The following is a 16,681-nucleotide window of genomic DNA, read 5'->3' on the forward strand; positions in this document are numbered from 1 at the left end:
GAAGGTGGGACTGTATGCTTAAGGCTATGGCCTTACTAAGAATCTTATATTCTGTAGCTAGCATGGAAAGAGGTCTATAATTCGCCATCTCTAGTGTATCCCTGCCGGGCTTGGGTATCGATGTAACTAGGGCTTGCATCGTCGATGCATGTAAATGACCTTCCTCAAACGCCACTGTGTACACTTTCTCAAGAACCGGCACTAAGGTGTCCAAATAAGTTGAGTAGAACTCCACTGGGAGCCCATCCTTACCAGGCGTTTTGTTGCAGTTGAGGGTCTTGATTGCAGCACGAATCTCATGCTGCGTGATAGGGCCATCTATTGCCTTCTGTGTGGCAGCCGTCAGAACCGGAAAGGGAAGGTCGCTCAGGAACTCGGTCACCTGTACCGGGTCCTCCAAGCCAGAGGGTGCATATAGAGCCTTCAGATGATCGAAGAACGCCCCATTAATTTCGAGTTGTGTGCGGACCAGAGTACCTGCTGGGTTGTGTATCTGGGTTATGATCGACGGATCAGGTTGATCCCGGGCCAGTACTGTACCAGACCTGTCAGCATCAGTATGCTGGCGACGCAGGTATTCCTTGTAGTCCATGGTGCGCAGTGTTTCCAACACCTCCGCATGTTCAATGTGTCCTACTTGCAACTCCGCCTTTTTTCCCGGATCCATACCCGCCTCCCGTTCTAGCACCTTCAGGCGGTCCTCCACCTCACAAAGTTTTTTGTGAATTTCCTGCCTGGCCCCCACCAACTGTCCTAACTCCGCACCCCTAATCACTATCTTCATGGCGTCCCACACTACCAGATTAGAGGAAGCAGAATCCCAGTTTTCGCTAAAAAAAGTCAGTGAGGGTAGCAGACAAAGACGTCCGGAAGGGGCCATCCTCCAGAAGTAGTGGATTAAGTCTCCAGGTGGGTACCAGAGCCGGTACTCTGCCCCAGAGAAAAGTGAGTGTCAAGGGTCTATGATCGGAAAATGTTCTAGCCAGGTATTCGGAGTTCTCCACTTTCGTAACTATTGATCTTCAGCACAAAAACCGGTCAATTCTAGTGTGTAAGTTGTGTAAAGGGGAATAATAAGAGTACTCCTTATGTGTAGGATACAATCCACGCCATGCATCTTCTAACCTCCAACCCCCCGCCCAGGCCGTGAACAGGTGAGCCAGCTTAGATGCTCCAGCCGCTTGAAGCGGGGGGTGCGATCTGTCTAGGTCAAAATTCAATACCGCGTTCCAGTCCCCGGCTAGTATCCAAGGGATGCCCACCCAGTCCGATAATGCCATTCCCACTTTTTGTTGAAATCTATCCTGGTCATAATTCAGGGCATATATACTACCTAACACTACCAATGTCCCATCCAAGGTACCCTTCACCATAATGTAACGACCCTGATCAACTACCCTCCTCTCAATTTCCACTAAATGGTGTCCCATGTCGGATCCAAATGGTAGCCCCCCTAGGGAAAGCTGAGTATGTCGTGGAATAGATAGTAACCCTCCACTTCTTCCTCAATTTCTGAGCTTCTGCTTCCGTGAGGTGGGACTCCTGAAGGAATGCAATCTGCGTGTGGTGTCTTAGAAGAAACTAGTGGATTCTATGGCGTTTCTGTATTGCCCCAAGTTCGTGCACATTCCAAGTAATAAATCGGTATACCCCCCAACCTCCGCCATGATCACCACCCATCCAGCATAGGAGTAGCATTAGTCCCTCAAAATACCTCGTACAAAAAGCGACCATGAGGCCCCATACCCCAAAACCAACTCTGAAAACAAAACAAACTTGGCACAGCGGGAAAATAACGCTGGGTCCAACAGTAGAACAGCAAATAGATAGGTCCAAAGTCTGGTGCATATGCCAATGGGGGGGGCGGCTAAGCACTAGTACAGACATCTCACCGTCTATCCCAGGCACCGTTGGCTCAACGGTATTCCATCCCGGGGGCAACAATAAGGATATACTAATCAGTGGAGGGGAAGTATAATTTTGGAGAAAACAAGCAGTTCGTTAGGGGCGGACCACGACCCAGGTCCCTCCCAATGTCCAGAACCAATGGAGAAGGAAACTAAGGTGTCCCCTTCATCTTACCAGCTCTAACCGTGGATCTCCAGCATAATGGACACACAAAATCAGAAAAGGATATTTAAACCAATATACAGTTATTGCATCTTAAAGGATATCATGAGTCACATTATAAATCCACATCGAGGCGGTTTTCAATTATCTAACATGTCATCCGCAGCTCGAGGTGTGCTGGTGGGGAACAGAACTGCGCTGTGGTCAGAGTCAGAATGGATCGTGCTATCTTCGGAATCCGTCGAGATTTTCTCGGTGTCTTCTCGGAATTTGCCGACCATCGCTAGCGCTCCAAATTGGTCTTTCTTCTTCTGCTGCTCCCACGACGGGCTGGGGTGCCCCACCCTCCTGCCCGTCTCAGGGGATCCCTCATCTGCACGTCCCGAGTCACCACCCGAGCCACGGGCGGTTCCTTCCTGGATAGTCTTGGCATTCCCCCATGCCCATCACCTCCAGCCACTCCTCAACGTCCGAGGGACTTTTAAAAAAGTGAGCCTTCCTCTCATGTATAACCTTCAGCGTGCAGGAAAAAGAACTGCGTATTTGAACTTGGCCTTCTGGAGCTTTTTCTTCACTGCCAAATAAGAAGCGCGCTGTTTCTGGACCATGTTCGTGTAATCCGGATATAGGGACACCCGATGATTTTCGTAATGTATGAGAGACTTCTTTTGGGCCTTCTGCAGCAGAACGTCTCTATCTCGGTAATTGAGTATCTTCACTGTTAGCGGACAGGGCGATCGGCCTGGTCCAGGGCGTCCGGTTGGGATCCTGTGCGCCCGCTCCACACAGAAATAGGGCGATAAGCCTTCGGTAGCTACGTGGTCTCGAAACCATTGTTCCATGAAGTCTGCGGCTCGTGTCCCCTCACATCTCTCCGGCAGGCCTATGACGCGTATATTATTGCGGCGGTTTCTTCCCTCCGCGTCCTCCACCCTGTCCATCAATGAGGTGACTTGCTGCTGTAATTGTTGTATGGAAGTTGAATGGTCCGCCACCGTCGGCGTAAGATCATCAAGAGTCAGGCCCTGATCCTTCACCTTATCCGCCAGCTTACTATGGTCTGCCTTCAGTAGGACAGATTAGTTGTAAGGGCCCCCAGCTGCTGCTTCATAGCCGATCTGGTCTCTCTGATTTCCTTCAGGATTAAGTCCAGCTTGTCAGTCGGCTGTCCCCCCGATAGGATCAGCCTCTGCAGCTCCCGGTAGATCCTGACCATCCCCGACACCCACCGTTGTGCACATTGCTTTGGGGTCTCCCTGCCCCTCTGTCCCCCTCGCCCCTTTCCGTACCATGATGTTATGCGGACCAACCCCGTCCGGCCCCCGGCCGGAAGTGACTAGTCAAATAGGCTCCTGGCTCAGGGAGGGCTCCCCGCCAGTGAGTCTGTGGTCCAGCACCCCGAAGGCCCAGCGCCAGTGTTAGGGCAATGATCCGTGCAGGCGGAGATGGAAAAGCCACAGCACAGCAGGCCAAAGGAGACGGCCCCATCAGGGGTCCCCCAACTAGGGGCCCTACAATGTCCGGAGCAGCAGCTAGGGCGTCCCAGTCAGCGCTTCCCCTCTCCATGCAGACCACGTCCAAACTTCAGACTTCAGGGGGGTGTGGGGCAGGACGGCCGTCCACTGCAGAAGAAAGCTATGGGGAAGGTCCAAGCTCGTGGTCCTCACCAAACGTTATTGGGCTGGCGCCATAAAAGATGTCCTCCTCCCTGCAATGTCGCCGTCTTCAGATCTGCGTCGCTATACCCCTGCAGCCTGCCTCTCTGTGCGAAGTGCACACAAGTCTATACAAGGCTGTCGCCAGCCCCCGGGCCGCCGCCCCTATCACCGGCCGGAACTCTTGCAATCGCGCCTTCTCTGTCTGCATTGGAGCCCAAGCAGTACTCTGGTCAGGGGGGCACTTACCGTCTTCCTCCACTCGTACCCTTCAGTCCGCAGGTGTAGGACAGCTGCTGTCTCTAGCAGGTGGGCTCAGAGCGACCCACCTCGCGCACCGCCACAGCAATCCGCGGTAGGGCCTCCGGCCATGTTCAGGGCCAGGGTACCATGCCTTCCACTCCCACATCAACGAAACCTATTAAATGAAATGCTTTACCATTCAGTCCCTTTGGGATTAGACTGACTTATTTTGGAGACACAAAAGAAGGGAACGGTGAAATTTAAAGTCCTGCACTTTTGGTTTATTGCTTTGCGTTCTCGATTCTTCTTCTCTGTTTATCCAATGTCTTTTAGCACCTATTTATTTTTCCTATTTTTTAGATCCATGTTGTTGGTGCTACTGAAGGCAGTAGTGCTAGCACGACAGAGCCCATTAATAATGCTACTCCTGTCTCCATACCTGCGCCTGAGTTTGCAGAGAAAGCAAACAAATTTCTTCTTCCTTTATCACAGTTTGCTGTCATCAGGGATGTAATTTTATTTATATAACGCCTACGTACTATACAGCGTATAAGATTAGCACAAATGAATGGAACAAATCTGCAATGCATGAAGGAAGACCTGTCAGGGAATATCTCATAAGGGAAGAGTTATTTCAAGAAGCATAAAAAACTGGCTGGAAGATAAGTACACACAAAGAGGGATACACATTTGAATATGCAGGGAGCAGAAAGAATCAGGGAAAGACACGTCTGAAATTGGACACAGATAATTGAGAATGACAAATAATGAAGACTTTTCTGTCTACTGTCTCTAGTGAAGAGCAATTTAAATCTAGAGTTGGTCAACCTGAGATCGAACACAGGCCTCCATACCCATCTTAGCCAAAGGGGACAACACAATGGCAATGAATTAGTTTGACAAGTCAGTTGGAGTGAGAGGTGGAAACCTTCTGCTGTGGAGTAGACATTGTTTAGGAATTTTCCCAAGGGAGTGTCTCATAGTCCACCATCTAGCTCGGAAACATCAAAATTGGGTTTCCTTGATGAAGCTGCAGTCAGTTTCAGGTTTGGAAGATTCCAACACAGCTACATTATTTGTTTCGGTTTTTTTCTTTTCTCTGTGAGGCCTTTTTTGAAGAGTATGTTTTTCCACAGTTTTAATTAAGACCGGGAGGCATGGCATTGTGACTGGTCTACTGATACCATTTCCAAACCCGAGTGACCATGTGGCACACTAATTCACCATGGCAGAGGCAGCCAAGCTAGCAGTGGGTAAATGCTCACCCTCTTCTCTTCAGACTCTTTTTGGGATCTCAACAAATTGATGTAGCGATGTAGGAAATCTGAAGATTTTTATCCAACACTTCAGTTGTCCACTCTGGACCACATTGAACACCCGCAGGATGGCATCCTTGATAATGCAGCTTATCCTGTGACACCCAGAGCAGCACAAATGCGGGAATTCACCATCCTCTGGTCTTCTCTAAGCCTTTGGCCCATGCATGATCGAGTGCATCACAGGAAACGTGGGGTAATCGGTCTCGATTTCTGTTGATCCACTGAGACTATTTACAGGATCAGTAATAAAGTGGCATTGTTTAGATGTGCACACCAAGCATCCTGGGGTTGAGTGGACCAGGATCTGCTGTTGCAGCAGCAGTGCAAGCTTCTACAACCTTGCCTTCTTACTCTCCTTCTTCATCCTTGGAGATTAAGCGCCAACAACTGAACACCTTCGTCCTGCCTCCAGGGGTGGTAGGTGTTAACGTGGCACCTGGACACCTCTCTGCACAAAATGTGTTCACCTGTTGTTGGAAATATTTGTGGCTTGGTGTGGTCCATGATAGACAAAGGTATCTGATGTTTTGTTGTTTTCTTTGTCCGTAACCTGGGAAGGCTTTGCTCTGGGCGCAGTTAAAGGGTACCTCTCGGTTATTTCAGCCTTTTTACTGTTGGAGCAGCCCTCTTTGTGCAAGTCTTTATTTGTTATGCACTTTTTGCAAGGTTTACTGTATTTGTTTCCTCCCTCACGCTTTGACGTGCCTCAGTTGAACCTTAACTTGGTCCTTAAATATGTGATGTGTACACCCCTTGAGCCGCTTCAAAGCTGTTCCTTGTGGCTTCTTACCCTCAAGACAGTCTTCCTTGTCACAATTAATATCAACATGACGTGTGAGTGAGCTTCAGATTCTGTGTCAGCCTGCCATACACCACATTCTTCCCACACAAGCTGGTTTTGCAGACGCTGGCATCCTTCTTGCCTAAAGTTGTGACTCAGTTCCACATCGGTCAAGACATTACCATGCCAGCATTCTGTGCTTTGCCTCACCCCTCTAAAGGAGGAGTAGAGACTCCACCATTCGGACCCCCAGAGAGCTATAAGCTTTTATATTGATCGTACCAAGAACACCAAGTGGATGATCAGCTCTTTGTGGGATTATTGGGAGAAAGAAAGGGCAAGGCTGTGCAGAAGAGCACTATCTCCGGCTGGATCATACTTTGCATTAAGATCTGCTATACATTGGCCACTCAGCAGCCTCTGGAACGACGTCATAGCTATTCTACCAGAGCCAAATCGTCAACCACTTCCTTGGCATGCGTAGTCCCTGTCCTGGGCACTTGCTAGGCAACTATATGGATGTCCATTCAGACTTTCACGAAACACTATTGTTTGGATGGTTAGATTCGTTGAGAGGGGCATTAGGCCTACTTGGTCCTGCAAGACTTTCTGGTTTGAATCTATTCTCTGACCCACCTCTGATTAGGTACTTGGTATCTATTGCAAAGGTGAGAAATCTGCCGCTAGAAGTCAAACATGTTACTTACCTTAGGTAACAATCTTTTCTGGTAGAAACTCTATCTAGTCACAGATTTCTCACAAACCTCCTGTCCTTCCCCTTCTGTAATTGGACTCTACCATTAATTTGATCACAATTCTAGGAATGTGCTCACTGGTCACAACCAAATTGCTATTTGGGCTCTGCTTCTGTGGGCCTGTACAGCCTCAAAAGCAACTGGTGTCAGCACCTGGAGTGGCACCTATATAGACCCTGGATGTCATTTCCAGAGAGCAGCACCAGCATGCTGTCACCTACTGGCACACAGAAATACTGCAAAAAACGTTTACATATCTATTCTGACGTCTGATGACTAATCCAAAGGTAAGAAGTCTATGGCTACATAAAGTCTCCATCAGAAAGAGTGTTACCAAAGGTAAGTAACTTGTTGTTTTATGCAACTTCCTGTAAAAAAAACAACTAACAGGCAAACCAAGGACGCAACTAGCTCCAGCTCCTGCCAAATATTGTGTTTGACTGCTGCGGTCCCCACAATATTTGTGTCCCTGGATGCTCCTGTTTCCTTCTGTTTAAGGTGACACTTTTTCGTGGAATGGATAAGTTGTTCGAATTCTGGTACGTCCAGGAGGCTATTCAGTGTGCCCTCAGTTGGGAAAAAAACAGACATTAAAGCCAGTCAGCATCAATACTATAAGCTCTGTGCCACCTTTTGCTTGCTCGCCATATCTAAAAGAGACATGTTAGTGATAGATTCCTCACCTTAGAATATCCCCAGGCATCAGACTGGATTCGGAAATTTTTGCGTAGTCTGCGGCTCCGCGTCCGTCGGCGGCGTCGTGGGCGCCGTGATGACGTCGTCTGAGTACTTAGACGCCGCCTCCGCGTGCAGACGTCAGTTCTTCTTTTTTCCACGCCAGCAAGCGCAGATCTGGAAAAAGCAGTACTTTAGTCACTTTTTGACTAGTTTTTTTGATCTCTTTTGATAATTTTTCTTGAGTCTTGCGACTCCGGACGGTGCCGATAGGGATGCCAGGTTTCAAGCCGTGTGAGGATTGCGACCAACTAATGTCGGTCACCGACCCTCACCCGTCGGTGTCTCCACTGTCTCGGCGTCGACCACGACGACAACCTGTCCCGCAAGCGACTCGAACTCCGGCAGTCGGTCCCGTGCCGCGAGAGGTCCCGGTCCCACCGGAGGTCGAGGGACAGGTCGCGGGGTAGGAGCCATCACAGCTCCGAGAGTCGACATCACTCCTCCGGGTCGAAGTCGTCGTCAGGTAAGCACAAGAAGTCGAAAAGACGTCATCGCTCTTCTGACTCCCCCCGACGCTTGCGCGACGCGGCCGGGGACTCGGGTGACACCGCCCACGCGGCTCCGGCAGTCGCGGGCATCGCGGCCTGCTCCACACCCTCCGGTCCCTTGGCAGAACGCGACGCCGGGGGAGATCGAGCGCTTCCTCATGGCCATGAGGTCCCTCTCTTCCCCGACGGGCTCCGCGGCGCCTTCGGGCCCGGCGGATCCGTCTGGGGCCCCTAGCGGGTCGGGGGCTTCGGCCCCGACGCAGTCGGGGTGCTTCGGCCCCAGCGCCGACAGCGCCATTGGGCCCGGCGCCGCAGGGCCCCACTGGACCCGCTTCGGGTTCCAAGTCATCGCCGGTTGACCTAACGACCTCACCGGCGCCGGTCCCTCAGGTGTCACCTCCGGCGCCGTCCCCGATGCCTCCCTCGCTCCGGTTCCGGCGACGGAACGGCGCCGCTGGGCGCCGCTTTTGACGCCGCTTGGGGAGTTTTATTTATTTATTTATTTGTTTGAATTTATATGGCGCACAGCTACCCAACAAAGGCTTTCCCGGCGCGACAGATCCCAGTTTCAATGCGGTTACAGGAATTAGATGTTGAATAGCCATGTTTTTAGGGCTTTCCTGAATTTGATGTAGCTTGGTTCAGACCGCAATGTGTGTGGCATTGAATTCCAAAGTGTGGGTCCTAGAAAAGAAAAGGACTTGCCACCCATGCTTGACAACTTGATCTTTGGGATTTCAAAATTATTTGCCGTAGAGGACCGAAGAGATCTGGAGGGACGGTAGGGGCGCATCAGGCTTTGTAGGTATTTTGGGGCGGTATTGGTGGAAATCCTGTGCATGAAACATAGGGATTTGAATTTGACCCGATTTTCAATTTTTAATCAGTGTAGTTTCCTAATGTATTTGGTAGTTGGAGTAGTGATGGGAATTTTCCAGAGTAGTCTGGCTGCTGCATTCTGTACTGACTGTAACCTGCGGACAGTAGCTTTATTTGCCCCCAGGTACAGAGCATTGCCATAATCTAATCTGGATGTGATCAGGGCGTTGACAACTGTTTTCTTGGTGTTTTCAGGTAACATCCAGCAGATCTTTTTGAGCCATTTCAATATGGCGAAGCAGGTAGATGAAGTTTTTACTGCTTGCTGGTGTAGACTGAGTGAGTCGTCAATAATGTTCACGAGAGTGTCAGTCTCAAGAGGACTGGACAGGTGGACTTGGGGATGCCAGTGGTCTGGACACCTCACCAGACACTGGCTTTGTCTCACCTCCTACCGTGGCTACGTAGGAGGGGGCAACCTACAGTGGTGTGTTGATGAGGGTGGCCAAGGCCTTGGGCCTTGAGCTCCCCGTCGCGACCGTGAGGACTAACCTCCTCACTGAGGTCCTTAAACCGCAGTCAAGCTCGGCCGAGCCTCTGCTGCCGTTTAATGAGGCCTTGACCGACGTACTTTTAGGCACTTGGTCCTTTGGGTTCGCCCGTAGATAGGAACGTGGCCAGACGCCACCGCCCGGCCCCGGGCGACCCATATTTCCTGTCCACCCACCCCACCCCACAGAGTCTGGTCATCCAGTCTTCGAATTCCCAGACCGCATTCCCGTCGGCTCTGCCGGACAGGGAATCCAAGAGGTATGAGCAGTACGGCAAAAAGGTATTCTCATCCCTTAGTCTAGGACTGCGGTCTTCCAACACCGCATGCCTCTTGGGCCGCTACACCCACTCTCTGTGGGACACAGTCGCGGAATTGCTGCCAGAGTGTCCGTTGGAGGTACGGGCCAAACTCGGCCAAGCCCTTGTGGAAGGCCGGATGCAGCAAAATATTCTATCTGGTGTGGGCTGGATATCACCGACTCACTGGGTAGAGCGATGGCAACGACGGTGGCGATTCGTCGCCACGCCTGGTTGAGGTCCGCCAACTTTTCGGCCGATGTCCAGAATACACTAATGGACATGCCGTTTGATGGCCGTCGCCTTTTTGGCGACAAGGCAGATCATGCGCTTGAGCGCTTTAGGAATCCAGGCCTACGGCCAAGTCCTTGGGCCTCTCGGCCCCGCGCCAGCAAACGGGTGCCTTTCGCTCCTTACGTGGCCAAGGAAGGGGCGCCCCCACACGTGCTGCTAGCTACGCACCGCAGACTAACATCCAACGCGGTGGCGGGCGTGGAAGTCACCGTGGAGGCGGTCGGGGACAACGGCGAGGCCAGTCCACACCCTCCCCCGCAAGATCTGCCTCAAAACCCTCCTAGTCTGTGCTTTCAGGCCCATGTGACGCCAGTGGGGGGCAGGGTTCGCCATCACCACTCCCACTGGCGCACTGTCACATCGGACAGGTGGGTGCTGCAAATCGTCTGAAGGGACTACTCCCTCCCCTTCGAGGCGACCCCTCAAGCCATACCACCGCGTATCGGGGGATCATCTGCGGCTTCTGCAGGAAGAAGTTACGGCCCTCTTGGCCAAGGGGGCCATCGAGCGCGTTCCTGGGCCAGAAGTAGGGTGTGGTTGCTACTCCCGCTACTTTCTGGTACCCAAGAAGGGCAAAGGGGGCCTACGCCCTATCTTGGACCTACGGTACGTCAACGGCTTCCTCCGGAAGGAGAAGTTCAAAATGCTGACATTGGCTCAGGTCTTAGCTGCCCTGGACCCAGGAGACTGGATGGTAGCGTTGGACTTGCAGGACGCTTATTTCCACATCCCCGTCCTGCCAGCCCACCGGCGCTACCTGCGGTTCACGGTAGGCCACGAGCACTTTCAGTTTACCGTGCTCCCCTTCGGCCTTACCAGCGCCACACGGGTGTTCACGAAAGTGATGGCGGTGGTCGCAGCTCATCTGTGCAGGTTAGGGGTTTCAGTCTTCCCCTACCTCGACGACTGGTTGTTGAAGGCGGGCTCGCCCCAGACAGTCGTCAGCCACCTCCAGACGGCGGCAGACCTCCTGCACCAGCTGGGGTTCTCCATCAATGTGCAGAAGTCACACCTGTGCCCCTCTCAGAAGCTCCTTTTCATCGGAGCGGTTCTGGTCTCCGGCAGAGTCCCGGCTCCATATCAAACTTTTGGAGCTGCGGGCGATTCGTCTAACACTGAAGGCATTCCTCCCCTCTGTCCGGGGGAGTGTAGTGCAGGTGTTCACGGACAACACCACCGCCATGTGGCTCTGCAACAAACAGGGCGGGGTAGGGTCGTGGACCCTCTGCCAGGAGGCTTTGCACCTTTGGCAGTGGCTGGAACATCAGGGTGTGACCCTGGTGGTTCAAAACCTGGCAGGTTCTCTGAACGCCAGGGAGGACGAACTCAGCCGCCGGTGCATGATGGATCACGAATAGCGTCTGAACTCGGACGTGGCGCAAGGCCTCTTTCAGCAGTGGGGAGAGCCTTGGTTAGATCCATTTGCCACCGAAGAGAATGCGCAATATCATCAGTTCTGCGCGTTGGAATTTCCAAGGTGCCACTCGCTCGGAGACGCTTATCGTTACGAGTGGAGTTGCGGTCTGTTGTATGCCTTTCCGCCTATACCACTTCTGCCCAGAGTGCTGAAGAAGATCAGGCGCGACCGGGCACAAGTCATCCTTGTGGCTCCGGACTGGGCACGAAGGTACTGGTATCCCAAGCTACTCAGTATGTCAGTCGATCCCCCGGTTCGTCTGCCTCTTCAGGAGGACCTTCTGTCGCAGCAGCAGGGGACGGTCCTCCACCCAAACCTGTCCAGTCTCCACCTCCATGCTTGGAGATTGAGCGGCGACAGTTGAGGCCATTTGACTTGCTTCCTGAAGTCTGTAACATCATTCTGGCAGCCAGGCGTCCCTCCACAAAGTCGGTATACGCCTGCAGGTGGAACAGATTTGTGGCATGGTGCACAGCAAAGGCTGTGGATCCTCTCTCTGCCCCGCTCTCTGAGGTTCTTCTCTTCCTTCTTCTCTTCCTTCTTTCTCTTGCCCAGCAGGGCTCTGCTCTGGGCACTATCAAGGGCTATCTTTCTGCCCTTTCAGCCTTCCTAAGGCTGCTTGATCAACTGTCTTTGTTGAAGTCCCCTATTGTAAATCGATTCTTGAAAGGCATCACACACACGTTTCCACCTGTTCCATTCGTGATGCCTCAGTGGGACTTGAACCTGGTTCTTACTTTCCTGATGTGCGCTCCCTTTGAGCCACTTCACAACTGTCCTATCCGCCGTCTTTCTCTGAAGACTGCTTTCCTGATTGTCATCACCTCTGCCAGGAGAGTGAGTGAGCTCCAGGCACTATCCTCTAAACCTCCTTTCCTTTCTGTCCTTCCGGACAAGGTTGTGTTGCGGACAAAACCCTCTTTCCTGCCCAAGGTAGTCACAGCCTTCCACATAGGGCAGTCCATCACCTTGCCCACCTTCTTTCCGCCTCCGCATCCCTCAAAGGAGGAAGAGCGGCTCCACCGTTGGACCCAAAACGTGCGCTTTCATTCTATTTGGATCGCACACGCCAGTTCCGGGTGGATGACCAACTCTTTGTTGGTTACGTGGGCGCTAAGGAAGGACGGGCGGTGCACAAACAAACCATCTCTCGGTGGATCGTGTTGTGCAGCCAAGCGTGCTACTCTTTGGCTAAAAAGGAACCTCTTGTTGGGCTGAGGGCCCATTCCACTCGGGCCACGGTGACTACTACTTCCCTGGGCCGGGGAGTCCCCTTGCAGGACATATGTCAGGCAGCTACGTGGACCTCGCTGCACACGTTCGCAAGACACTACTGCCTGGACAGCAAGTCCGGAGGGATGGCTTCTTTGGCTGTTCCGTCCTCCAGGACTTTCTGGTGTGATTATTGGTTTGCAGACCCACCACCGGGGTGGGTATTGCTGGGGTACCTATTCTAAGGTAAGGAATCTATCACTAACTAGTCTCTTTCAGATGCACAAGTTACTACTTGTATAACGCTATCTACCGGGTCGAGAAGCGATTGCAGTCCATTGTGAATGCTCCATGTGACACGACCAAGCCTACCGCTGGCGCGTCTTATCAAAAAAACGGGGAGATTGTTCTCCGTCCCATTGTTGAAAACATTGCCTGGAATAAAACGGAACAACGTGTTCCTTCACTGGTCATGACTGCAACCATAATTTCATTACCCTGTACCGGCCGGCACAAACACCGTGCAAGCTGACTATCGCGGCTATCATGGCTAGGAATAATTAGGCTTTATTCAGTCCTGATGATGATCCCTGTAACCTTTTAATGGGATCGAAACGCCATCGACAATTACTACACCATATACTGTGTTGTGTATTAATTACTATAATTACAGTAATGGTGTGAATGAAAATTCTGTTATATTCACAGAATACAATAGCTCTTGCCTAAGAATCTCGCTCTATCTTCTGTCCACTCTGCTAACCATGACAATTTGTAAATGTTTGGGTACAGGATTGTGCCCCTCTCTAAGAAATTGTTGAAGGTATTCTTTCTGAAAATTGTTGTTGAAAATTAAATATTGGACCGCTGCCCGGCTGGGCAAGTCAATATAAAATATAGTTTCCATTGTGTCTATATTTAACCGTGTATGTAATCAAGCCTGGTTGAAACGTTCTGTATGTAGACCTCAATAATTTTTTTTTAATCCCAACAAACAACATAATCACATCTGTGGCAGAGGTTTAAATAAACAACACTCTGCACAATTCCATGGGCTTCTTTCAGAAAAGGTTGACAGTCTTTTTGTTATATGAGGGCACCCAGTGGCAGGTACAACTTTATTCTTCTATTGGACCCTACCTTTTCGGCATTTAAAAAAAGGAAAATCAAACCCCATATTGTACAAGACATTGTATAGCATACTTCCTATTTAGAATATACGGGCCCCTGTTTCCCAAGGAAGTCCTTGGGATTTTCAGTATTACTTTAGAATCACTGCAATTGATTGCACTGATGAGATTACTACTGGACACAGTGCCATAAGAATGCTTGTGCTTGCTGATTTCTAGTCTATATTTACCTTGTATGAGCCACTACCCACAAACTCTCCAGAGTTCATCCCTCTTGTGGGTTGCACTAGAACAAACCAGTTTTTGCTCAGGCCTCATTGTATTTTCTACTGACAAAATAGGAAAACCAAATTACCACCAAGGAATTGGGTATGATCAAGTACATATACAAATAATTCCTTGAGGAATTATTCACATGAGCATTTCACACTTATGATGGTCACTAATGTGATCCAGACTGGATCACATTAGTGACCAATATAAGTGTGAAATGCTCATCTGAATAATTCCTAAAGGATTTCTTTGTATGTATACTTCATTGTATTTTCTGCATTGTATTTGTATCAAAATCAATTAACCATTTTTTGAACTGTAACTTTAATTCTTAATGGGACTGAGATCATAAAACAAGTTTATTTTGATCCCTGTATCTGTTGTTTTGAAACTCCTATCTGCTGCTGAATTTATTAGATAATATGCCCAAATATTTGAAAATCTTTCCACCCTGGATAAAGTCAAGATGCTGAAATGCTATTGATTTTCATTTTAGTTCATAAAGTCAAGATGCCGAAATGCTATTGATTTTCATTTTATTTCTTAACATTTCACAATCAATAGAATGCTCGCTTTAAGCAAACTAAACTTAATTAACTGTTTTGTTGTATGTATGTTTTTTTCATATTTCATATATGATGTATTTTATGCTGTGTATTTCTTTAACAAATAGGTTTCCATCATTCAAGAACTTGTTACTGGATACGAAGTTTCCCTGAAGACGTGTGACTACTTCAGCCTTTGTGGTAAGACTGACTGCTTTGCACTGTGTGCAACCATTCTGCAAGACATTCATGCGTGCTTCCTAGAATGTAGCAGCATTAGTCGAATTTTTTTTCCATAAATGAAGAAAATTCAGAAAACTATGCTTTAAGTCTTTTAGGAAGCTGTGATATTTTTCTTTTTCTTTTGTTTTAGAAAATGGGGAGAAAGAGCCACCAACAACTTTGCTTTGGGTTCGCTATTTCCTGGCACAGCATTTTGACAAACTTGGACAATATTTATTGGCTTTGGATTATATTAATACGGCAATAGCAAGCACACCTACACTAATAGAACTGTTCTATGTAAAAGCTAAAATTTATAAGGTAAGGGAATGAGGTTTAGTTTAATCAGATTACATTTCAATTCATTTATTTTATTTAAGGTATTTATGTAGTATCAGGATACTCAATATGATAGGTTATTTTATAAGCGTAAGAGAGCTTGAGAAGAAATCATTCTTACTCTTAACAGTCAGTGTATGGAGCTTAAGTTGGTAAAGATGAAGAATACTGCTTGTTGAAGTTGCCTGCAAATATGTAGATTTTTAGCATCTCCCTTGAACATGTTCTGGGTTGGAGGCTGTCAGAAATTCTGAAGAGAGAACTCCAAGCTGCAAAGTAGATAGATTGATTTAGTGTTTTTGAGGTAATCTCTGCTTTTTGTCCCTGGGGCCTCCTGCTGCAATTAATGGCCTAATGTGTTTTTCTTAGTTGTGTGACGTTATATATCTCATTCTAGTCTAATGATTATAAGTTGTTATTAATGTTAATCTTGAATGAGCTCTTCTTTTGTTTCTGTTGTTTTACAGCATATAGGCAATCTCAAGGAAGCTGCGAAGTGGATGGATGAGGCACAGTCTTTGGATACAGCAGACAGGTTCATCAATTCCAAATGTGCAAAGTACATGCTTCGGGCAAATCTGGTGAAAGAGGCTGAGGAGATGTGCTCAAAATTTACAAGGGTAGGATATTCTGTTTAGGGGTTAAGGTGTTTGGGAGTTCCATTGTCTAATACAGTGGGATTGTTAACAAAAATGTTGATACTTAATATTATGTAACATATTTTCATGCATACCAGTTGGATTTGGCTGGTGTAATATTTTCCATAGTTATTGTGAAGTTGAAAATAATACAGCACAGATTTGCTGACTGAACTTTTGAAAATTCGGTTAAGGCGAATGTTAGCGTTCCATGCTCAGTCATATGGATCCAGGTGAAGCACATAGTAGTCAGGTCAACTCTGAGGGTGAGCCTCCTTCATCCCTAACCCATCCATGCTGTAGGGAGCCTGTATCATCCCTTTAGGTGTCTTCTGCAGCGCCAAGGCTGTGAAAGTTGAAGAAATTGATGTACATAGACAGCATTCATTCCCCTTCTTCTCCCACTCCTCTCCCTGTGAGCACCATGAATACCGTAAATTATTGACCGTATCACTCTGCCAGTAAGAACCCATACCCCTATGCATATGTACAGCCATTCTAGGCACCATGGCCTTTTACCCATTGGAATCCCCGGCTTCCCTCCTGCGCGTATCCTAAACCCCCTCTCTCATGCATAGGCCATGAAACCCTCTCCCCCTGTGCGACCCTGCTGCGAAAGGCAACTCTCCTGCTTGACCCGCACAAAACCCCCCCCATTCCCTCTTGAAGAGGCATCCTTCGCCTTAGCTGACGTAGCCCTCCCCAGCTGCACCTGACTGCCCCCGCTCTCTCTTGTACTGGTCGTAAGATCTCTCTCTCTCTCTCTCTATGTGACTCTGTCCCCGTGTCCACCCTGGCTCTCCCTCCCTTCTCCTCACGTGGGCAAGCCGTAAAACTTCTTCTACAAGATCCCGTCCTTGAGAGTCATGGCCGCGCCTGACCAACACCTCCTTT

The 16,681-nt window shown here is 49.3% G+C and overlaps 1 protein-coding gene across 1 annotated transcript in view; it reads left to right on the plus strand.

Moving 5' to 3' along the window:
* NAA16 (N-alpha-acetyltransferase 16, NatA auxiliary subunit) overlaps nt 1-16,681 on the plus strand; it is a 772,708-nt gene that overhangs the window by 400,555 nt on the left and 355,472 nt on the right. Inside the window, exons 10-12 of the mRNA XM_086934938.1 lie at nt 14,717-14,789; nt 14,962-15,131; nt 15,617-15,769. Coding sequence (XP_086791064.1) covers nt 14,717-14,789; nt 14,962-15,131; nt 15,617-15,769 — 396 coding nt within the window. The remainder of the gene's footprint in view (nt 1-14,716; nt 14,790-14,961; nt 15,132-15,616; nt 15,770-16,681) is intronic.

This window comes from Lissotriton vulgaris, chromosome 8 (genome assembly GCF_964263255.1).
Source record: "Lissotriton vulgaris chromosome 8, aLisVul1.2, whole genome shotgun sequence".
Classification (NCBI taxonomy): domain Eukaryota; kingdom Metazoa; phylum Chordata; class Amphibia; order Caudata; family Salamandridae; genus Lissotriton; species Lissotriton vulgaris.